A 22,819-nucleotide genomic window follows, 5' to 3' on the forward strand; every position below is an offset into this window, starting at 1 on the left:
TGCAAGTTGCAACAACAACAACAAAGTGTCTGAACTGTGAACAAATCTTCAATCCAATACATGTACTCTGTTTTACCTCAAGAAAGACTACCTCTGGCAGCTGTATGTCTTTCTGGACAACTGTACAGCAGAAACAATGTCCTGAAGCAAGGAATCTCTGTTGGACTTGCTGATCTGGGAGAGACATACACAATAATCTTTGAAGAATGATCAATAATGGGAGTGGATTCAGCTTCCAATGACTATCCACGGGCTACATGTATACATTTTCAGTACAGGTATTGCAACATTGTTCACAGCAATGCTTTTAAACTCGAACATGCTCCATGAAAGGTAAAATATAGCTATGGCCACATCTTATTTAATGATGAAGACACTTTTGTGTCACATTTTAAAGACTAATAACGTTTTGCTGACAAGCAAACCAATCACAGAAAAGAGAGTGAATGGATTAGGATCACATTCAAGAAATTGGATTAACGAACCCAAGAGATGCAAAATCAGAGGTAACTGGCCAAAAGCTGAAAGAAGTCGAGCTTGAAATACCTTGGTGCCATCTTGTAAACGACTGCATCAAACTTCACGGCATCTCACTACCCAATTCTAGTGCAGTAAACCTCTAGTACTCCTGCATTCCACCGAAAAATACCCACACCTGAGCATCTCGTTTATAAGTCCTAAGCTTCTCACCTGAGCTTCTCACCTACACATTGTGAGCCTCTCACCTCAAACACATGAGCGTCCTTGTGCGACCTGAGTTCCTCCACCAGAGGGATAGGTCGACCTTTGGGGATGGGGATGGTAGCGAGGACTGTGGTGTTGCCACGGGAGACCAGGGTACGCACCATTTGCACGAAGGTGGTGCTAAACATTTCCATCTTGCCAACTTCATCAACCACAATCACTGGAGGAGCTGTACTGGAAGACGCCTGGTGATAAACCAAAGAAATATTCCATACTGACTGTATATTTCTGTTTGTGAATAGCCTGCAATATTCCATTCAGATCCTTAAAGCATCTCTTTATTACTTATTAGTTTGAATTAATGCTTCTTAAGCCTGTTCTTAATTTATGCTGCGGCTTACTGCGTATATTAAGAACAGCCTTTACAAGTTACATTAAAGCGAGAAAATGACTTGCAGAATGACAAAATTCCTATTTGAGACAATGGTTATAACCTATTGAATAAATAATGCGTTGAGTTTGAGGGAACGGTAGAGGAGGAAGATGAAATATTAACATATGCAACAAGCAAAATCATCGTTAACTCGCAGTAACAATAAGTTACAAAATTAGAGAAAGCATAGGCTCTAGCCAAAAAGGGTCCTCAGTAACCAAATAGTTGAACATCACGTTTGATTAAACAAACAAAGTGCATCTTGTCTGGTGATAATCCAGTGAGCGTGAGACATACTTTCTAGCAGGAAAATTCTTGTCCAGGAGAAGTACACTTCCATAAAAATATTAAACATAAATTCATCATAAATTAAAAGACTTCTTATATCAAATACCTTTCTGTGAAATAAATTAAAAAAAATATGATGATGAATTAGAAATTCTCATTCTTTATCATGGCATGAAAAAGTAAAGAGCAGATAGACTGGAAGTAGGTTGAGTTAGCAGCTCACTGGATCCTTGTTGGCCCTCACACCTTTGGGATACAGGTAAAGGGAGACAACATCATTCTCGCTCACTGGCAGGCTGTACCTTTCATAACACAAATAACAGGCTGTTCTACTAACTTTGACATTTTTTTTCTTCATTTATCAGATTTAGTTTCTCATGAACATGTACATGAGGTACTGAAAGAAAACCAGAGCAATAATTGTTACGGCCAAAAAGCTAAAAAAAACCAACAACATGCAAAACAAAAACACCAACCCTCCAGAAACAACCAAAAAACCAACCAACCAACCAACCAACTGCATTACCCAAGCTATCTACGAAATTCTAAACCCAGTAAGCATTCTCCTTCTTCAAAAACCTAATTTTGTCTTCTCTGAACAACAAACCAGACTCACAGGGATGCGTAGAACTGGCAGAGCGGTTTGTTCGAAAGCGTTGAGCTTGACACTGTACTGGCCGACTTTGTGTTCACGCTGCTGTTGACCTGACCCATCACTGCTGCTGTTCACACACACACACACACACACACAAACACACACACACACACACACACGCACACACACACACACACACACACACACACACACACACACACACACACACACACACACACATACACACACAGATGTACAGACAAACAGACACAGACAGACAAATCACAGACAGATGAAGAATTACAGATAAGTCATTCTGACTGTTGTATCACAATCCAGTGCAACTGCACAGAGGCATAATTGGAACAGTTATCATTTGCACAGTGTATTACATTTAGCAGTGTTTACTCTTTCAAAAACATCAACATCACTGCAGTCAAACCTGTCGATAACGACCACCCAAGGCACTGACAAACCCTGGTCCTTGCAGACAGGTGTACATTCTGGATAGGTGAATTATATATATGGAAACAAGAAGAGCAAACGCTCGATCGAGTCACTTTCGCAGTTCTGAATATTATATGAGGCATCAGATGGACAGGAAGAAATTGCTATTCACAACACAATGAGTCACGTTCACATAAAATTTGAGCCCGGTCACTTTTATAGTTTCCGAGAAAAGCCCAACGTTAAGTTGTGTGTTGCCGAACAGAAAAGGCTAGTTATCTCCCTTGTTTTTCTGATAACGTTCGTAAAAGGCTACAGATGTAAATACTTTGATGTAAAGAATAATCCTACAAAGTTTCAATCACATCCGATGAACTTTGTCAAAGATATAAAATGTCTAATTTTTCCTTTGATGCTGACCTGTGACCTTGAAAAAGGTCAAAGGTCAACGAAACCATCGTTAAAGTGTAGAGGTCATTGGAGGTCACGACTAAACAAAATATGAGCCCGATCGCTTTGATAGTTTCCGAGAAAAGTCCAACGTTAAGGTGGTGTCTACGGCCGGCCGGCCGGACGGCCGGCCGGCCGGCCGGCCGGACAGACTAACACTGACCGATTACATAGAGTCACTTTTTCTCAAGTGACTCAAAAACCAACTCGTTCAGAATCCATGGGGTTGGTTGTAATGGGCAGGTATATTGAGAGGTGGTCGCCAGGGCAGGTTCAACTGTACTTGTATGTCACATCATTTTTGTTTCAGTTCTCAGTTATATGACAATCTTTGACTTCTGTGCACATATCCTAAAATGCAGCTTGCATGCACCTGCCATTTTCTTCTTTTTGAAATGCTCTACTGCTAATGGTTTCAATGAAAGCATAGACCTATATTAGACCTCTAATATAGGTCCCTGATGAAAGGGACAGAACTACATGTATAATCTGTGCATGTCTGTCCTTCTCTGAATAATGCTCTTATTTTCTTTTATGTGGTAACATTTGCAGTGTATGAATAACAGCTAGTAAAAACATATCTAAGCTGGGTAAAACAACAAGCACATTAATAATTTGATCTTTACACTTACTCAATTCTTGCCAAAGGTCCCCTGTTGCCGCAGAGTGTGACGACATCGAACCCAATTCGTCGTCCACCACTGCGCACTTCTTCTGTGTAAAACCCCTGTACAGGTGTGTTGGTTTCCTTCAGCGCTGTGCACGCCTTCTGGACCAGAGTGGTCTTGCCAACACCTGGGAATAAAAATCATAAGAATATGACATTTGTTTGAATAAAATGTGTAGCTAAAGAACAGACGCACACACACACACAGACACACATGCACACATGCACGCACGCACGCACACACACTGACACACACATGCATTTATACCGGCGCACACACTCAGAGGCGTACACATAGACAAGCCATACAATTCAATTGCCCTTTTCAGATTGGGGTGAGGGATCTGGGAATCGAACGCCTGTGATAGTTATTGTGCAAGAGAGAGAGAGGGAGAGAGAGGGAGAGAGAGAGAGACAGAGACAGAGAGACAGAGAGAGACAGAGACAGAGAGAGAGACAGAGAGAGAGAGAGACAGAGAGACAGAGAGAGAGCATGTGTTTGAGTAGCTTATATTTCGTAAACTAGGCATAACACGCATAATAAATCAGACCTGGTGGTCCAGTAAGCAGAATCAACCTGGCTGGAACGCTGGTTGCCATTATTATGACATGTCTAATAAGAATGAAGTTACAGACGCAGACTGACAGCGTGTTCTGTAGCAGACGATCATTAGTGTAATGCAAAAACTAGACTCAAACTTTTGTCTTGCAATTCCAAAACAACAGTAAGATAACAGAACAGTGTTAAATAATTATAAACACATTTCTGAAACTATTTACAGTTAAGTGCACAAAAATGTTAAACATTCAATAGCACGATTTAATTTCTGCATAACAAAAATTAAACTTTTATTTACAAAACCAAGGGGAAGCACTCCTATCCACCACAGCACAGGCAACTTCCGGTTGGTCGAGATCAAAACATTTTGCCATCGATACAGACTTGATCAACCGGAGTTAAAGACAACAGTTGATCAGAAACATCAAGATGGGCAACAGCCCAAGTAACAGCCCTAAAGTCCATCTCGAAACAGCAAGGAAATCAAAAGCCTGTCAGCTGTCCAAACTGAAATTAGAACAAGTAAGTGATACGCAAAAGATGCTGGGTACTATTTCTGTATCTGTATCTGTCTGTTAGTGTTACTGTTACGCTGCACTTGTAGGACAAGTCATCCAGATGTCTGGCATTGATGCAGCGGAGTGGGGGGTGCGCAGCTAGTTCTTTATCGTCGTCTGGCTACTGCCAGCGCCGACTTGAAGCTCTCGGTCGATGCCGAGGTTACAGTTTTTTCATCTAGTTGGTTCCAGGCCACTACACTCAGTTTCAGTTTGCTGGAAAATGAAACCATACATGATCCGTTTTCACTTGTAAAGTTTTGTCCTGCTGTAGTACAGTTAAGTTTTGGGGGATGCTGGAGGGATATAGAAGACTGGGTTTGGGGAATTCCGCGAATCACTCATTAACCTTATGAACACCGATATCTTAAAGATGCAGCGCAGGTCATAGCATTGCTGAAACAATGATTTGTGTTTTGGTTGAAGATTTACACAACTTTCTCACAGATGACTACACATACTTTTAGTGTTGCCAGTCAAACTAAACTTTATGCGGTTTTTAAGTTCACATCTTCCCCCAAAATGTAATAAATATTTCTTGTGATTAGGTTCTGAGCCTGAAGGCCGCTGTGTGCGGTGCCAAAATGAACCCTCATACCATCTTTTACAATTTTCTTACGTAATCAAACACAAAGTCTGGACGTAATGTACCCTAGATAGAAAGAATTCTCCCTCTAGCCCAGACTAGTAGACTTTCAGTTCCATGTAGGCTTTTGACATAATACGTTCTCATGCGGTGCCTGATTGAGGGCCACACTTTCCTGCCCTGACAATGATGTTAATTAATTCGTACAGTAAAACCATCCTTTAAAGACCTTCCAAAATCTGAAGAGGGGTTCCACTGTAAAAAAAACAAAAACACACCAGTTTTTGCCTCCTTGCAAGAAGGTAAATGAAACTTGGTATGATTTCAAATGGATAGATGCCTGAGCCATGACAGAAAGCCCTGCATGGGAGCTCCGGGCACATTGAAGTGTCAAGCACGGTAATTTTAAAACATCACAGTACATATAATTTACATTTGCTAGATTTTTATCTCATGAAGAATCTTCTTTTTGCTTTGTTGCAGCTGCCACCAGAATTGGAAGGGATTACAGAACTGCGTACACTGGACATGTCACAGAACAAACTGCAAATCTTGCCACCGTGGATCAACAAATTCACACAGCTGAGGGGACTGATCCTCAGTCACAACAAACTGGGTGCGTCTTTTTTGGCATAGTGAGAATTGAAATTAGAATGTATTCTAATGAGACGATATGTTACCTTTACCAGGAAAGTTGCAATTCAGCAGTCTTTACACACAGCCAAAGAAACATTTGTTTTGCCCTTCAAATGTTTGGAAGAACATTTTGGACACAAAAGAAAAATGTTAAGTTCTTCAGTTTTTGATTGTATGGGTTAAACTCCCAACACTTTATTTTTACAGCAAAGTCGATTCATACCCTTGCAAAAAATTACAAGTTCAAGAGTTATGTCTTTCTTGTTTGCCTTCTGAGAGATGCCCAGTCCCACAGTATTTGATTTTGAGTAAAACAAAGAAAAAAGAAAAAAAGGATGTATGGCATTGCAGTGGATCTTTTCTGTAACCAAACTTTGTTTAAGTGGTTTAACACACGACTTTCCAAACGGCAAAGTGTAAACACAAAATTGTTTTGGTGACTTGTTTAACATTAGGGAGCCTACCAGAGGTAGGGGATCTGAAGAAGCTTGAGAGCTTTATCGCAGACTACAATCAGATCACACGTCTACCCTCGTCCTTTGCCAACCTAACAAGCCTCAAGACCCTCAACCTGAGTCACAACCTGCTCACTGCATTCCCTGTACAGCTGTGTAAGCTGCGAAACCTGGATGTGGTTGACTTGTCCGGCAACAGAATTACTGACGTTCCTGCTGAAGTAGGCGACCTTCAAGCTGTCGAACTGAATTTAAATCAAAATCAGGTAAAGAACATGCATACTTTTTATTATGGTGAACCAGTTCCAGGTAAAACCTAGATTGAGGGTGGCGTGCGTGTGTGTGTGTTCACATGTTTCATGCAGAGAAACATATCTGTGTCCTACCAACTGTTTTTCCCACCTATGTTTAAGGTGTCCAATTTACCAGAGAGCCTGGCTGACTGTCCAAGACTGAAGGTGGTGAGGTTGGAAGAAAACTGCCTCCCAATTACAGCATTTGGCCCACGCATTATGAAGGACTCCAAGATTTCTCTCTTTTCTGTGGAGGGCAACGTCTTTGACAGCAAAGCTTTCCATAACCTGGAGGGGTATGAGCAGGTTAGTATTGGATTACGTGCATGTCTTATTTTATGTTTGAGGGTGCTGTCGGTGGTGCTTTGCCCTATCGTTTTTACATTTAGTCAAGTTTTGACTAAATGTTTTAACGTAGAGGGGGGAATCGAGACGAGGGTCGTGGTGTATGTGCGTGTGTGTGTGTGTCTGTGTGTGTGTGTAGAGCGATTCAGACTAAACTACTGGACCGATCTTTATGAAATTTGACATGAGAGTTCCTGGGTATGAAATCCCCGAACGTTTTTTTCATTTTTTTGATAAATGTCTTTGATGACATCATATCCGGCTTTTCGTGAAAGTTGAGGCGGCACTGTCACGCCCTCATTTTTCAACCAAATTGGTTGAAATTTTGGTCAAGTAATCTTCGACGAAGCCCGGACTTCGGTATTGCATTTCAGCTTGGTGGCTTGAAAATTAATTAATGACTTTGGTCATTAAAAATCTGAAAATTGTAAAAAAAAATAAAAATTTATAAAACGATCCAAATTTACATTCATCTTATTCTCCATCATTTTCTGATTCCAAAAACATATAAATATGTTATATTTGGATTAAAAACAAGCTCTGAAAATTAAATATATAAAAATTATTATCAAAATTAAATTGTCGAAATCAATTTAAAAACACTTCCATCTTATTCCTTGTCGGTTCCTGATTCCAAAAACATATAGATATGATATGTTTGGATTAAAAACACGCTCAGAAAGTTAAAACAAAGAGAGGTACAGAAAAGCGTGCTATCCTTCTTAGCGCAACTACTACCCCGCTCTTCTTGTCAATTTCACTGCCTTTGCCATGAGCGGTGGACTGACGATGCTACGAGTATACGGTCTTGCTGAAAAATGGCATTGCGTTCAGTTTCATTCTGTGAGTTCGACAGCTACTTGACTAAATGTTGTATTTTCGCCTTACGCGACTTGTTCTTGTTTTTGCCTGCTTCTGGGATGCTTCTTTCTTTCATCTGTCACCGATTAATTTGCATCTAACTAGCTGTATGTTTCATGTAAGAATTTCTGGGAATGAAGTTTGGCAGGAACACAGATTCTTATTCTTGTTAATATGGATACACCAAAATTAAACACTCTATGAATAGCAACAATATTATTTTTGTACGATGTGTGTTTGTGTGTTTTTATTTTAATTACAAAAAATTGCATTTCATATCATACTGATGAATGTTTTTCAGTACATGGAAAGATATACAGCGACAAAGAAGAAATTCAACTGATAATGCAGCATACCTACTTGAAGACACAACAGTTCCCGAACATTACTGGGCTGTTATCACCCCCACCGCCATTCTTTGGACTTAAGTGCCAGCAGTTGATTAACAATGAGCAACTACAGAGAACCCAGCAGAAGGAGCTCCTGAACACTACACTACATCAAGGGTGTTCTCCTTGTGTGGGTGGGGTGAGGGGAGGGGACTACTAAAGTACTGCAATTGTACATGTGCACCAGTTTTTTCCTATTGAATCACACAAGCAAATATATTCATGCCAAATGAACTGAATACTTCTAGCTTTCCATCTTAACAACTTGGGCCGCAGCAGATATACTAATGTCAAATTAACTGGATACTTCTAACAACTTGGCCTGCATTTCTTGTGTTAGTGTGCTCATTAGAGGCAGATGCAAATTTTAGACAAGAAATAGAAGTACAGTAATTCACCTTTTCGAAGTATGTAATTTCCTGCCTTACCAGCAGGGTTTGTTAATCAAAATGCTTGTATTTATCCGGGGAAAAAAACAGGACAGAATTTTACAGCAAGAACAGGTTTCACTCAATCGACAGTTTATCTGATCCTGTCCTGTGTGTATGCGGCCTTTCTGCTATTGTTCCCCTTGTGTTAACATCAGCAGAGCTGTTACATGTAGTATTGTTCATTAACTGTTTCACTTGGATTCTTTTCAACTTGTCTTTGTGTCGCTGTGACTGGGAGACTACTGCATCACCCTTCACAGCAGACTCTCTGCAGAGTTGTTTGCTGGCCTTGACGGCTTGCGCATGGACTATTTAGAGTAGCTCGATGTTTCTTGTACATCAGTCGCTGGTTGGACACCTGTCAATTGTGGAGTTCTGTTTGTGTTGGGGTCTGGGTTCTGCCGTCTCCTTGTATGCTCTTGTACATCAGTCGCTGGTTGGACACTGTCAATTGTGGAGTTGTGTTGGGGTCTGGGTTCTGCCGTCTCCTTGTATGCTCTTGGGAACCTTTCTGTACCGATAGCCGTTTTTGTGGGGCTAAGAAATTAGTTCTAAAATCTGAATCCTGTCTGAATGGCTTTGCCTCCAAAGGTGATTGTTGTGCTTTGGACACTCGATTTCATTTGCTTGTACAATTCAGAAATCAAATGACAACAGAATATTGCAAGGACCACTGTTGGTGAAGATACTATTTCCCCATTCCCTTTTACCAACAGGACTTTTTGGTGACATATTACAAACCTTTTTAATTTTAAGCAAAACATGCTGCACATGTTTTGTAAGAATTACAAGACATGGTCCTAGGCACAGCGTTCCTTTATGGGCAAGAGATGAATGATCTGGAAGCTGTTTTCAAGTGAGAAAGCCAAAGCAATAGTGATGTTGTTGTGATTCAGTAGGTTTCATTGTGCAATCGTCTCAGGGCGTTTAGTTCTGAATATTCAAGTAGGAGATGTCTGTTTTGCTCTCAAAAAGTTCTATGCCCATACAGTTTGACTGTTTCATAGAAAGCAAGTCTTCCTTTCTCCTGTATGTGCTTGAATTATGAATATATTGGACAACATGAGGTTTTGTATGTTGTCTTGTGTGAGGATATCACTGTTAATTTAACGTCCTGCAGCAGGTAGCAATACCAAAAACAACTTTTTGCTGGATTTTTGGGTAAGGTGTTTGTACCTTTGCATTTACCTCTATGATAGATGAAAGGTTACAAAAGAAACAGTCCGAGTGTCCTCGCTATCTTGCCCTATCTTTTTAACACATCAGTCGTTTCAACAGCACTCATGGTGTGTCATCTTCTGAGCTCATTCTTTTCATGAAAAAATACTGTGTTTAAAAACTACGGAAAGAAATAGGGACTGACTTGAAGGATACTACTCTGAAAGCATTCTTACGGACATTTACCATCAAAAACATCATTACAAGTCATTGCACAAAAATAACATTGAGAGAATACTGATCCTAGGGTCCCTTTGCTGGTTTGTTTATAAAATACATTCAGCTGATCACTGTGAACGGAATCACTCTTCTGATGATGGGTTTGCTTGAGTCTGCACACATGTTGAGTGCCGCACTTAGGTCTGAACTCAACATTATGATACTGTTCTGTCTAATATATTGCCATGTGGTGGGTTTTTTCTTGAGTGGTGTTACATGTTATGATTATCAGATCACAGAATCTTCAATTTTGATCATGTTTAAAGTCAGGCTATGTGTAAATGTGATGGTTCTATTGGTGCAGGAGCTCTTACACTATTCAACATGTTGTGATCATGTGACTGTTCTTCCAGTTGAGGTTGTTTGACTGTTCTTTCTGTTTGTTGTGGTACTTAGTATATCAATATATATGTGTGTGTGTGTGTGTAAGTTTGAGTGTATGTGTAAGAGAGAAATAGAGGATGAAACCGACACAGGTTTTCTTGTGAAGGCAGAGAGAGAGAGAGAGAGAGAGAGAGGGGTTTCATATAACAGTTAAAAAATGGCCTTTATGCGATGAATTGAGTGTCTGATTTTATGCAGTATTAAGTGTTGCTGTATATATTTATAATGTATATTGGTTTTCTAATTTGTTATGCTTGTGTGTGTGTGTGTTTTTTTTTTATAAATAGTCCTCTCTATTCTAAGCTCTGCCAGTTATTTTACAGAGATTTTTCCTTAGATTAAATTGGACTATCTATAATGTCCAAAATGTTTTGTTATGAAATATAAGTTGTTTTTGGCTAAAGGAGTATGTGCATCATAATGTGTAGACTCTTTACTTGAAGTATCACATTTTAGGCCATTCTGATAATCATCGGTCGACGGCTATCGCCAGTTTGACCCGAAGGGAAGTAACTCATTTTTGACCCGAGTTCAGGATGATTTTAGGCGTGGATCTAGGTTCCCTGCATCAAACTTTCCTCTACTAAGACAGCTCTTTCTTGCCTTTTTTCCTGAATGTAGTTAATGTAATACAGTACATGTTACCAGTCAATTGCATGTGTGTGAGCACATGTGCCAATCTTTGGGTATGTCTGTGAGCATGCCCTGAAGAAGTCTATGTAATTCTGAGTATGATTATGCTCCTATTCCAACATTTGTAAGATACCAAAAATCAGTGCTTTTACTGCATTTTTTCATTTTTAGATCCATACTATGTGTGTCTGTTCCTGAAGTGGGTTTTGTTCCCATCATTCCTTAGTTTTCACATCAAGCGACAAATATTTTCCCTTTCCTATTTTATTCTTGTGCATGTTTTTCTTTCTTTCTCCCTTACTCTTTTTTTCTTCTTCTTGATTTTATGGGTTCAGGCACTATATATACAAGTCTATCCATACTTTGTGTTTACAGTAGGAATGTGCTAGCTTTTCTATTACTCTCTTCCTTTTGTGAATTTTTCTGTCCTACCATGATGTTTCATCTGTGACTTTGTAGAACATACTGACATGTTGTGTTTGTCTCTATCAGAAATATCTGAAACATTTTTTGTGATAATTTTCTGTAACTTAGTGTAAGCATGCTCTGATTGGATGATGCAAACATGGCTTTATTGAATGAACAATGTACATTGTATCTAGTGAGTAACACCCAGACAACTTTCTTTTCCCTTACATTATACTTGGATTGTTGTATTTTGTGGTCAAAATACTGTTTCTTGTTAAATTCCTGAATTAATAAACTAGTCGACCGTACATCCATTTTTGTCATATCTAATTTTGATTTTTTGCTATCTTTGTTTTTCATTCTCTGACTGCATCATTCGATTCGGTTCCTCTTTGTGTGTGTGTGTGTATGCATGGGTGCAACTCTGCCGGCTACATGCCGGCAGCCGGTTTTTGGTTTCATCGGCTGCCGATGTTTTTGTTCCAGGAGAGGTTTTTTTTGGCATTTTAAATACTAAAAAGCTGGACCCCAACTTTTGCCGGTTTTTGGAATTTTCCAGGTTGCACCCATGTGTATGTGTGTGTGACAGAGAGAGAGGGAGCACTATTCCAATAAAATGTAATTTTTTGTCTATGTTTTTTCCATACCCACAAAACTGAACAGTTCTTTGTTCATGAAAACAAATATTCAGATTCATCATGCAGCAGACGTTTACAGGACCCACACACCACAGGACCAAACGTAAAACTGAAGCGTAAGCTGTAGTTGAACACAAATCTGTTGAGCTTTCCTCCCAACACATGCAGCTACAAGTAGGACGGCAGCCCGTCTTCTCTAAGACTAACTCCAGACTGAGTGTTTTCCCCACCAAATTCAAGAGGTATAGTTATCTAGATGGAGAACAAATAGTTAGTTTTTTGCAAATGAAGAAAATTTGTGGTGAAACGCTCTAGATTTTAGGGTGTGGGTGGGGGGTCCTCTTCATAATATCCATTTGATAGGCCTACTCCACCCATTTGGCAAAATGAGCTGATTTGAGAGGATTTATTTATTCTTCTCTCTTTCCCATACGTCTTTAAAGCAAGCAGAAGATTTCTAACCAAAGTCATCAACTACAATGGGTTATGAAATCGACTGCATGTAGTTGGTTCAATCAGAGATCACTGTTTCCAGAAGTTGCTAAAAAAACTTCGGCAGAAAGGTAGAGTGACAGTCTAAAGATGAAACTGAACGACTTTTAACCACTAAAGGTATCCACATGGGCTTACCTTGAAAGCATCAGACACATGTGTGGGTGTGTTTTTTCTCTCTCCAAGTCCAACATACTGTGCACCAATTTGACTGTCATCTGCTTGAATAAGGGAAGTCACTCCAAATGCCTGCGATGCACAGGTCAGTAACCACAAACTTTAAAAACTCACAACTTCCTTACAGCTGGATAGGCAGAAAACTGTCCTTGGTGAAGTGCAAACATGTGTATCCTCTCTACAACACACTGAATTCTTGCTCAAAAATGTCTGTCTGTCATCAGCTTATCACGAGTAAACTTCAAAAGTACGTCTGCAATGTTCTCACAGTATCCAAAAGAGGTATCTTCTTTAAAGAAAAATAACTCCCTTTCTTTTCTTTTCTTTATTTGGTGTTTAACGTCGTTTTCAACCACGAATGTTATATCGCGACGGGGAAAGGGGGGGAGATGGGATAGAGCCACTTGTTAATTGTTTCTTGTTCACAAAAGCACTAATAAAAAAATTGCTCCAGGGGCTTGCAACCAGAGACATACATTCTATCTATGTCTCTGTTGCAACGTAGTACAATATATTTCCTTACTGGGAGAATGCAAGTTTCCAGTACAAAGGACTTAACATTTTACATATTGCTTGACTAAAATCTTTACAAACATTGACTATATTCTATACAAGAAACACTTAACAAGGGTAAAAGGAGAAACAGAATCCGTTAGTCGCCTCAACATGCTGGGGAAATAACTCCCTCAATGCTGCAAGTTGCCAAGAAGGAGGAGTTATGTCCTATTACTGATGTTTTTAGCACAATATCTGTGACTCCTCTGAAAGTACTCAGCATTTGACAATGACCCAAAACACTAGAAGCAGCAGAGAATGGTGAACAAATAAATGTACAAATGACAAAAGTTATAAATAAATCAATGCATGTGACTCCAAAAAGGAAAGTAAGAACAGCAACAAAATACCAACATATTTTTTGCATTTGTTTATTGTTACACATTAAATATGACTCAAGGAATACAAAATATTCATAAAACATGCATTCAAAGCTCTAAGATACTCAATTTTAGAACCGTTTCTGTGAGAAATTCATCAAATCACAGAGTAAAAAACATGTCATAAGATATTAGTACACCTAACATCAGTTGTATCAAAATGACCTAAATGACCCAAAAGTTCTGACTCTTTTCAAAAAAGATAAAAATATACAATTTTCTATCATTTGATCGAGAGAGAAATATGGAATATGTGTTAAAACTGGCAATGTATGCAGACGATGTAACACTGTTTCTCAAAGACAAACACGACCTGCAACAGGTATTGATAGTAAAACAGTTCTCGTATATTTCAAATTTAAATTTGAATCAAAATAAAACTGAAGCAATGTGGTTTGGATCCATGAAGAACAGCCCAGAACAATGTTGTAATATAAAATGGACAAAACAGTTAAAGATTTTGGGTATTATATTTAGGAATTCTTTTTTTCTTTATTTGGTGTTTAACGTCGTTTTTAACCACGAAGGTTATATCGCGACGGATATTTAGGAATATTGTTGCTTCTGACATTGAAGAAAACTGGTCAAAACGTTTTGATAGAATTGAAAGAATTGTTGGAATGTGGTCAAGAAGAAATTTAAGTATTAGCGGTAAATTGTGCATAATTAAAATATTTTTGATATCCCAGTTTGTATACATTTTTCAGGCACTCTCTGCTCTGACAAAAGTGCTTGACAGACTGAACACTATCCTCTTTAAATTTCTGTGGAAACGTAAGTATTCAAACACTACAGCATTTGAGAAGGTTAAACGAACAGTTTTGTGTGATAAATTAGAAATGGGCGGTATTAACATGATAAACATGCATGATATGCAGACATCCTTTTTGTTATGCTGGGCAGCTAGGCTACAGCAAACAGATTTTCAAAATTGGAAATTAGTTCCAAGACATTATTATGACGTTCTTGGAAGTCGTCTGTGTTGTTTTCAATCAACTGCCACCCCAAGACAGTTTGTAGGCCTGATGAGAATAAAATCGAAATTTTGGCAACATGTTTTAAAAAAAATGGATTGAGAATAGACATTTGTTTTTTTTGTAGAAAAAGAACGATTTATTGATCAATGTTTGCGGAATAATACAGGTATTGTTTTTAAAAAGAATATTTTGTGTTTTAAAAATTGGATTAAAGTTGAGGTGAATGTTGTACGTGATATATGGATAGACAGTAATATTGTCCCGTATGAACAGATTTGTACCACTGTTGGTTATAGCGTCACACGGCTTTTTGAGTATAATGCTTTGCACACGGCCCTCCGCGCGCGTGCGCTGCGAGAGGACACAGCCAACGAAAACGCGAGCGACGAATCTGGGCCCTGTCCACAAGACCTGTTAAAAAAACCTTCCCCCAAACAGTTCCGCGCTATTTTAACAAATGCAAAAGCAAGCGTACCCTGCTCTGTAAAATTCTGGTTATATAAATATAATATTTCCATTGACGAGAAATATTGGCTCTTGGCAATTAAATATACAAGCGAGGAAAGATTAAAGTTGCTTCAATGGAAAATATTACATAATATTTACCCCACACCACCCGTTTTCTTTGGATACACACTTTAACTACATAGGTGCCGACGAAATGTTGATCATTGCTTCAATACTTTGAAGCTGTTGCTTGAATAATAACCAGGTACAATTAGTATTTCGGTGTTCAGTCAAATGTTAAAGTTTCTACCACAGACATACATACATACGCACGCACGCACAGACAGACAAAAGTTAGCATCGCATAGGCTACACTTACGTGAGCCAAAAAGCAAAGCAAAAACAAAACAAACAAACCAACAACAACAATAAACGCGCAGACAAAACAAACGAGCGGACCTAAAAAAACAACTGGAGAAAAAAAGGAACAAACAAACAACCACACAGAACAAGTGCAAAAATACCCTCATTATTAACACAAAAGGTGATATGTTTGTATAGTAATGAAGTCATAGATCACAGCAGTGTATATAGGTCACAGCAGTGTAGGTCACAGCAGTGTAGGTCACAGCAGTGTAGGTCACATTTCAAACAGTTCAGACATAAGATGACATAAAAAAGATAAAAACACAAACTTGGAATAGGAAACATTATTTCACTAAGGCACAAAAAAAAGAAAGTAGAAAATAATAGACATCAACATTCATTGGATTCTTCAACTTTGTGTACCTTATTTTCAATTAAAAAACCACCAATGACAACAACAACAACCACCACAACAACACTGAATTAGAAATGACATCATAATCATCAACTGTATAAGGGAGAGAGGTGGGATGAAAGGGGTGGGGGGGGGATGGAGGAAATGAAAGACATAAAAATAAAATCATGGTAAGTACTTGTACCTTTTTTATTTGCATTGGAAACAAGGAAGACACTTGGAAAAAAACCGAAGAAAAAAACAGACATTCTGTTGTCCCTTTGTCTTTTAATTTAACTAAAGGCCGACTGCAATGGAAGGAAACTTTTGGCTGGTCCAGAGGGTGTGTTTCTATGGCAGGCACCACTGTACTACTCTTCTTAGCCTAGCTGTGGCCCGCCCCACTCTCTTCCCTCCCTTTGCAAGATATATATCAATCCGTGTAGTGTTAAAAGTTAAAGCAGTGTGTCTCCCCATAGTGTGGCTACAGTGTGATCAGTTGACGGAAGAGTCCCAATTCCATATACTACATCAGCAGTTAGGAGTTAAAGTGCAGCACTTTGTGTCAAAGGCCAGTCAGTGTCTTTTGCTTAACCCTGGGCGCTACCTGGAAATGTTCAAGCAAGCAATGGTTTTCCTATGTGCATGGCGGACTCACAGCCCACTCAATCCATCTTGGGCATCGGGCTTGGGAGAAAAACAAATCTTCGTTGAACTGTTCGAACTTGCATTACACTTGTACCTTATATACATAGGTCAAAACAGTGTTACAAGTTGGTGCTGTAATCTTTATCAGACGCCACGTTGTCAAAGCCGTTGTTGACCACCCCTTTTCCGTCAATGCCGTTGCGAACATGGTCATCGGCGGGGAGCTCCGTCTGGAAGCGCTTGCAGAAACAGATCTTCTTCATGCAGTTGTCAAAGGGTCGAAGGGACCTCATGGGCTCTGGCAGGAACTTCCAGTCCTGCAGCTTCTTGGGCAGCACTTTTCGGCGCTTGGCCTGGATGCACTTGATGATGCCCACCAGCACACTCACCACGGCGATGGGGACCAGGATCATCAGCATCCACGTGTCGATGATGGACAGGCCGAAGACGATGGCGGGGAAGGCGAAGAACATACAGATGAGATAGACGATGGCGAACCAGCGGTATTTGGCCGTGGTGTTACCCAGGAACTTGGCGGCGGGGATTGCCGGCCGGAAGAAGGGGAAGGGGTAGAAGATGAGAATGCCGGAGATGTTGAAGAAGAGATGGCAGAAGGCGATCTCCAGGGCTGGCACGATGTCATCTCCGGTTTGGGACAGGGCCGCCAGGATGCCTGCACAAGGAGAGAGAAGTGGAGGTTGATCAGTGTTCTGTGTAAAACAGTCAGTTCGTATGAGTGGATAGTAGATTAGTGTGTGTGTGTGTGTGCGTGTGTGTGTGTGTGTGTGTGTGTGTGTGTGTGTGTGTGCATGCAAGTGTGAATAAGTGTGTGTGTACTCATGTACATGTAGGGAAGTTAGTGTGTGTGTGCGTGTTCATGTGAATGTACACAAAACCACACACAGATTTATGCTAGTGTATACACAGTTTTAGATACATCCACAAGTTTCAGTGTTAATTACTATCACAAACTATTTTTGTTACCAGTGTGACTGCCTTAACTAACACGTACATCTCTGTGTGCTTCAAACACAGAGAAGGTACTGACCTGTAAAGGTTGTGCCGATGTTGGAGCCGAGCGTGAGGGGGTACATGCGGTCCAGCTCGATGACCCCGATGCCCACCAGGGGGGTGAGGGTGGAGGTGAAGATGGAGGAGCTCTGGACAAGGATGGTGAAGCCGGCACCCAGCAGGATGGCCAGGTAGCCGGTGAAGTAGCCGCACTTGCCAGGGAAGTTGGCGTTCACAAACTTCTTGATCACATTCGCCATGGGGCCCTGTTCGGAACAAAGTTCACGACTTTACAAAATTGAGAATCCTAAACAATCAATCAATCAATATGAGGCTTATATCGCGCGTATTCCGTGGGTACAGTTCTAAGCGCAGGGATTTTTTTAATGCAATTTATATCGCGCACATATTCAAGGCGCAGGGATTTATTTATGCCGTGTGAGATGGAATTTTTTTACACAATACGTCACGCATTCACATCGGCCAGCAGATCGCAGCCATTTCGGCGCATATCCTACTTTTCACGGCCTATTATTCCAAGTCACACGGGTATTTTGGTGGACATTTTTATCTATGCCTATACAATTTTGCCAGGAAAGACCATTTTGTCAATCGTGGGATCTTTAACGTGCACACCCCAATGTAGTGTAAACAAAAGATGCACTCTCACTTACTCTACTGCATGTGTTGTATGAATATAGAGAGCTTACTTCCCTTTGTTTCTCAGAAATTTAAAGAAATTGAGAATCCTAAACAAAAGATGCAGACTCTCACTTACTCTATTGCACGTGTTGTATGCATTTAGAGTGCTTATTTCCGTTTGTTTATCAGAACAGTAAAAAGACTTGACCACAGTCCCCACACAACCAAGGGAACATAGTGACGGTAAGTTGGCCACAATAGAGTGTTATGGACGTGTGTAACTGAAACACTTGATAATTACCTGAAATAAATTAATTAATAAATTAATACTATTAAGCTTAATGCCATAAAGAGAAGAGGAGAATGAACCACAAACTAACTGAAGGTTGTGAGAAGTAGGGTGAGAGAAAAAAAAGAGAAAGAAACTGAAAGAGACAGGGAGAGGCAGAGAGAGAGAGAGAGAGAGGGGGCAACAGAGAAAAAGAGAGAGATGGAGAGAAAGAGATGGAGAAAGAGATGGAGAGAAAGAGATGGAGAGAGAAATGGAGAGAAAGAGATGGAGAGAAAGAGATGGAGAGAAAGAGATGGAGAGAGAGATGGAGAGAGAGAGAGATGGAGAGAGAGAGAGAGAGATGGGGAGAGAGAGAGAGATGGAGAGAGAGAGATGGAGAGAGAGAGAGAGAGATGGTGAGAGAGAGCGAGCGACAGAGAAAGAGAAAAAAAGAGAGAGAAAGAGACAGACAGACAGATTGACAGCTAGTTAATGAGTTATTCACCTGCAGCAGAGAGTGAAGAACTTTGACGATGGCGAGCAGACAGACACACAGGAGTGTGAGGGAGATGACCAGCAGGATACCTCCGATACCCTCGTCAGTCAGCGGACCGCCTTCATACGTGTGTGTGTCACGGAACAGGAACTCACCTTCAACAAATCGACATTACAATCAATTATTATCGGAAACAAGACAATGACCAATTGTCACATGGAAAACTATATCTCTTTACTTGATATACAAGTGACCAGGATAAAACAAGCCAGCCAAGTGATGAACACAACACACGCAAACAAATGCAGACAAAAATCAAGGATGTTTTCTTTTATCAGCTTTTAACCCACCTCCCCCCCCCCCCCCTCCTTTCACCCAACGCATACACACACACACACACACACACACACACACACACACACACACACACACACACAGATAGGCACATTTAAAGATGCGCACACGTTCACTAATTCTGATTCTCAGCATAAATGTTGCATAATAGCAACCAACAATAAATGGATTACACACATTCTTCTTAAATACTCTTGTGAGCTACCTGCAGCACACGTGCTACAGGGGAACCCCCCTTTTAAGACCTCTAAACAAGAATCTGAGAAAATCAGGTCTTAAAAAAGAGGACATCTTAAAGAGGGCTACATTTACAATGTTTATGAAGAGAAAGTCTAATAAAACAGGGTCTCAAAAAAGAGGGAATCCTAAACTGGGTGTCGTAAAAAGGAGGGAATCCTAAATTGGGTGTCTTAAAAAGGAGGGAATCCTAAATTGAGGGTTCTTAAAAAGGAGGGAATCCTAAATTGGGGGTTCTTAAAAAGGAGGGAATCCTAAATTGGGGGTTCTTAAAAAGGAGGGAATCCTAAATTGGGTGTCTTAAAAAGGAGGGAATCCTAAATTGAGGGTTCTTAAAAAGGAGGGAATCCTAAATTGGGGGTTCTTAAAAAGGAGGGAATCCTAAATTGGGTGTCTTAAAAAGGAGGGAATCCTAAATTGAGGGTTCTTAAAAAGGAGGGAATCCTAAATTGAGGGTTCTTAAAAAGGAGGGAATGCTAAATTGGGTGTCTTAAAAAGGAGGGAATCCTAAATTGGGGGTTCTTAAAAAGGAGGGAATCCTAAATTGGGGGTTCTTAAAAAGGAGGGAATCCTAAATTGGGTGTCTTAAAAAGGAGGGAATCCTAAATTGAGGGTTTTTAAAAAGGAGGGAATCCTAAATTGGGGGTTCTTAAAAAGGAGGGAATCCTAAATTGGGGGTTCTTAAAAAGGAGGGAATCCTAAATTGGGTGGTCTTAAAAAGGAGGGAATCCTAAATTGAGGGTTCTTAAAAAGGAGGGAATCCCAAATTGAGGGTTCTTAAATGGGATGGAATCCTAAATTGAGGGTTCTTAAAAAGGAGGGAATCCTAAATTGGGTGTCTTAAAAAGGAGGGAATCCTAAATTGGGTGGTCTTAAAAAGAGGGAATCCTAAATTGGGTGGTCTTAAAAAGGAGGGAATCCTAAATTGGGTGGTCACAAAAAGAGGGAATCCTAAATTGGGTGGTCTTAAAAAGAGGGAATCCTAAATTGGGTGGTCTTAAAAAGGAGGGAATCCTAAATTGGGGGTTCTTAAAAAGGAGGGAATCCTAAATTGGGTGGTCTTAAAAAGGAGGGAATCCTAAATTGAGGGTTCTTAAAAAGGAGGGAATCCCAAATTGAGGGTTCTTAAATGGGATGGAATCCTAAATTGAGGGTTCTTAAAAAGGAGGGAATCCTAAATTGGGTGTCTTAAAAAGGAGGGAATCCTAAATTGAGGGTTCTTAAAAAGGAGGGAATCCCAAATTGAGGGTTCTTAAATGGGATGGAATCCTAAATTGAGGGTTCTTAAAAAGGAGGGAATCCTAAATTGGGTGTCTTAAAAAGGAGGGAATCCTAAATTGGGTGGTCTTAAAAAGAGGGAATCCTAAATTGGGTGGTCTTAAAAAGAGGGAATCCTAAATTGGGTGGTCTTAAAAAGGAGGGAATCCTAAATTGGGGGTTCTTAAAAAGGAGGGAATCCTAAATTGGGTGGTCTTAAAAAGGAGGGAATCCTAAATTGAGGGTTCTTAAAAAGGAGGGAATCCCAAATTGAGGGTTCTTAAATGGGATGGAATCCTAAATTGAGGGTTCTTAAAAAGGAGGGAATCCTAAATTGGGTGTCTTAAAAAGGAGGGAATCCTAAATTGGGTGGTCTTAAAAAGAGGGAATCCTAAATTGGGTGGTCTTAAAAAGAGGGAATCCTAAATTGGGTGTCTTAAAAAGGAGGGAATCCTAAATTGGGTGGTCTTAAAAAGGAGGGAATCCTAAATTGGGTGGTCTTAAAAAGGAGGGAATCTTAAATGGGAGGGAATCCTAAATTAGGGAGGTGTTAAAAAGGGGGATTCCACTGGATGAGAACAAGACGCAACAGTCAACATATTACTCACATTCTTTGTAACAACTCTTCTCAGCGACCTGCTTGGCCCAGGCCGTGCAGTCAAACTGTTGAATATTTTTGGCGTTCATCAAGGAGGACGTGCACTGGCCATAGACGTCTGACGTCAAGAAGCACGTGCTGTTGATGCTGTTACACATATTGAACTGCTGTTGAGAGGTGGCGTTGCGTGTAGTGTTCTTGAAGGTCTCCCATTCACTTGAGCAACATGCTGCAAGAGAAAACGGACAAGCACTGAGAGAGAGAGTGGTTGAGAGAGAGAGGTAGAGAGAGAGAGAGAGGTAGAGAGAGGTTGAGAGAGAGAGAGAGAGGTAGAGAGAGAGAGAGAGAGAGAGAGAGAGGTTGAGAGAGAGAGAGAGAGAGGTTGAGAGAGAGAGGTAGAGAGAGAGAGAGAGAGAGAGGTTGAGAGAGAGAGAGGTAGAGAGAGAGAGAGGTAGAGAGAGAGAGAGAGAGGTTGAGAGAGAGAGAGAGAGAAAGAGGTAGAGAGAGAGGTAGAGAGAGAGGTAGAGAGAGAGAGAGAGAGAGAGAGAGAGGTTGAAAGAGAGAGGTAGAGAGAGAGGTTGAGAGAGAGGTAGAGAGAGAGAGAGGTAGAGAGAGAGAGGTTGAGAGAGAGGTATAGAGGTAGAGAGAGAGAGAGATAGGTTGAGAGAGAGAGAGAGGTAGAGAGAGAGAGAGAGGTTGAGAGAGAGAGAGGTAGAGAGAGAGAGAGAGAGGTTGAGAGAGAGAGGTAGAGAGAGAGAGAGAGGTAGAGAGAGAGAGAGAGGTTGAGAGAGAGAGAGGTTGAGAGAGAGAGAGGTAGAGAGAGAGAGAGGTTGAGAAAGAGAGAGGTAGAGAGAGAGAGGTAGAGAGAGAGAGGTAGAGAGAGAGAGGTAGAGAGAGAGGTTGAGAGAGAGAGGTAGAGAGAGAGAGGTAGAGAGAGAGAGAGGTAGAGAGAGAGAGAGAGGTTGAGAGAGAGAGAGAGGTTGAGAGAGAGAGAGAGGTTGAGAGAGAGAGAGAGGTTGAGAGAGAGAGAGGTTGAGAGAGAGAGGTAGAGAGAGAGAGGTAGAGAGAGAGAGAGGTAGAGAGAGAGAGAGAGAGGTTGAGAGAGAGAGAGAGGTTGAGAGAGAGAGAGGTTGAGAGAGAGAGGTAGGTTGAGAGAGAGAGGTAGAGAGAGAGGTAGAGAGAGAGGTAGAGAGAGAGAGAGAGGTTGAGAGAGAGAGGTAGGTTGAGAGAGAGAGGTAGAGAGAGAGAAAGAGAGGTTGAGAGAGAGGTAGAGAGAGAGAGATTGGATTGGATTGGATTGTTTACTCATTTAGGCCATAGCCCCTTATGAGGGGGGTGAAC

General features: G+C 40.5%; 3 protein-coding genes across 4 annotated transcripts in view; 1 reads left to right on the plus strand and 2 right to left on the minus strand.

Moving 5' to 3' along the window:
• Nucleotides 1-28: 28 nt before the first annotated feature.
• Nucleotides 29-4,312, minus strand: LOC138953054 (cancer-related nucleoside-triphosphatase homolog). 2 transcript variants are annotated; one of them, XM_070324828.1, is made up of 5 exons: nt 4,116-4,312; nt 3,530-3,692; nt 2,022-2,124; nt 726-929; nt 29-174 (listed from the first exon to the last, which is right to left on the minus strand). In XM_070324828.1, exons 1-5 carry the CDS (start codon nt 4,162-4,164, stop codon nt 88-90), a joined length of 606 nt encoding a protein of 201 aa, XP_070180929.1. In that variant the 5' UTR covers nt 4,165-4,312; the 3' UTR covers nt 29-87. The 2 variants fall into 2 exon arrangements, with proteins under 2 accessions (XP_070180929.1, XP_070180928.1); XM_070324827.1 differs by having other exon boundaries at nt 2,022-2,127.
• Nucleotides 4,313-4,437: 125 nt separating this feature from the next.
• LOC138953053 (leucine-rich repeat-containing protein 57-like) lies at nt 4,438-11,846 on the plus strand. The gene is made up of 5 exons (XM_070324826.1): nt 4,438-4,645; nt 5,750-5,882; nt 6,358-6,623; nt 6,771-6,956; nt 8,158-11,846. Exons 1-5 carry the CDS (start codon nt 4,553-4,555, stop codon nt 8,197-8,199), a joined length of 720 nt encoding a protein of 239 aa, XP_070180927.1. The 5' UTR covers nt 4,438-4,552; the 3' UTR covers nt 8,200-11,846.
• Nucleotides 11,847-13,755: 1,909 nt separating this feature from the next.
• LOC138953051 (sodium-dependent phosphate transport protein 2B-like) overlaps nt 13,756-22,819 on the minus strand; it is a 58,667-nt gene continuing 49,603 nt past the window's right edge. The window contains exons 9-12 of the mRNA XM_070324823.1: nt 21,489-21,707; nt 19,042-19,187; nt 17,661-17,889; nt 13,756-17,285 (exon numbers count right to left, since the gene is read on the minus strand). Coding sequence (XP_070180924.1) covers nt 16,732-17,285; nt 17,661-17,889; nt 19,042-19,187; nt 21,489-21,707 — 1,148 coding nt within the window. The 3' untranslated portion in view covers nt 13,756-16,731. The remainder of the gene's footprint in view (nt 17,286-17,660; nt 17,890-19,041; nt 19,188-21,488; nt 21,708-22,819) is intronic.

The sequence above is a fragment of the Littorina saxatilis genome, linkage group LG17 (assembly GCF_037325665.1).
Source record: "Littorina saxatilis isolate snail1 linkage group LG17, US_GU_Lsax_2.0, whole genome shotgun sequence".
NCBI lineage: Eukaryota > Metazoa > Mollusca > Gastropoda > Littorinimorpha > Littorinidae > Littorina > Littorina saxatilis.

Excerpts from the sequence above, each read along its gene's own strand:
- LOC138953053 (XM_070324826.1), top strand. The coding sequence starts at position 4,553 with ATGGGCAACAGCCCAAGTAACAGCCCTAAAGTCCATCTCGAAACAGCA. Across the intron at positions 5,883-6,357 it reads CCTCAGTCACAACAAACTGG|GGAGCCTACCAGAGGTAGGG; the intron begins GTGCGTCTTTTT and ends GTTTAACATTAG. Across the intron at positions 6,957-8,157 it reads ACCTGGAGGGGTATGAGCAG|TACATGGAAAGATATACAGC; the intron begins GTTAGTATTGGA and ends AATGTTTTTCAG.
- LOC138953054 (XM_070324827.1), bottom strand. The coding sequence starts at position 4,164 with ATGGCAACCAGCGTTCCAGCCAGGTTGATTCTGCTTACTGGACCACCA. Across the intron at positions 3,693-4,115 it reads TCTGCTTACTGGACCACCAG|GTGTTGGCAAGACCACTCTG; the intron begins GTCTGATTTATT and ends TTTTATTCCCAG. Across the intron at positions 930-2,021 it reads TGCCAGTTCTACGCATCCCT|GCGTCTTCCAGTACAGCTCC; the intron begins GTGAGTCTGGTT and ends GTTTATCACCAG.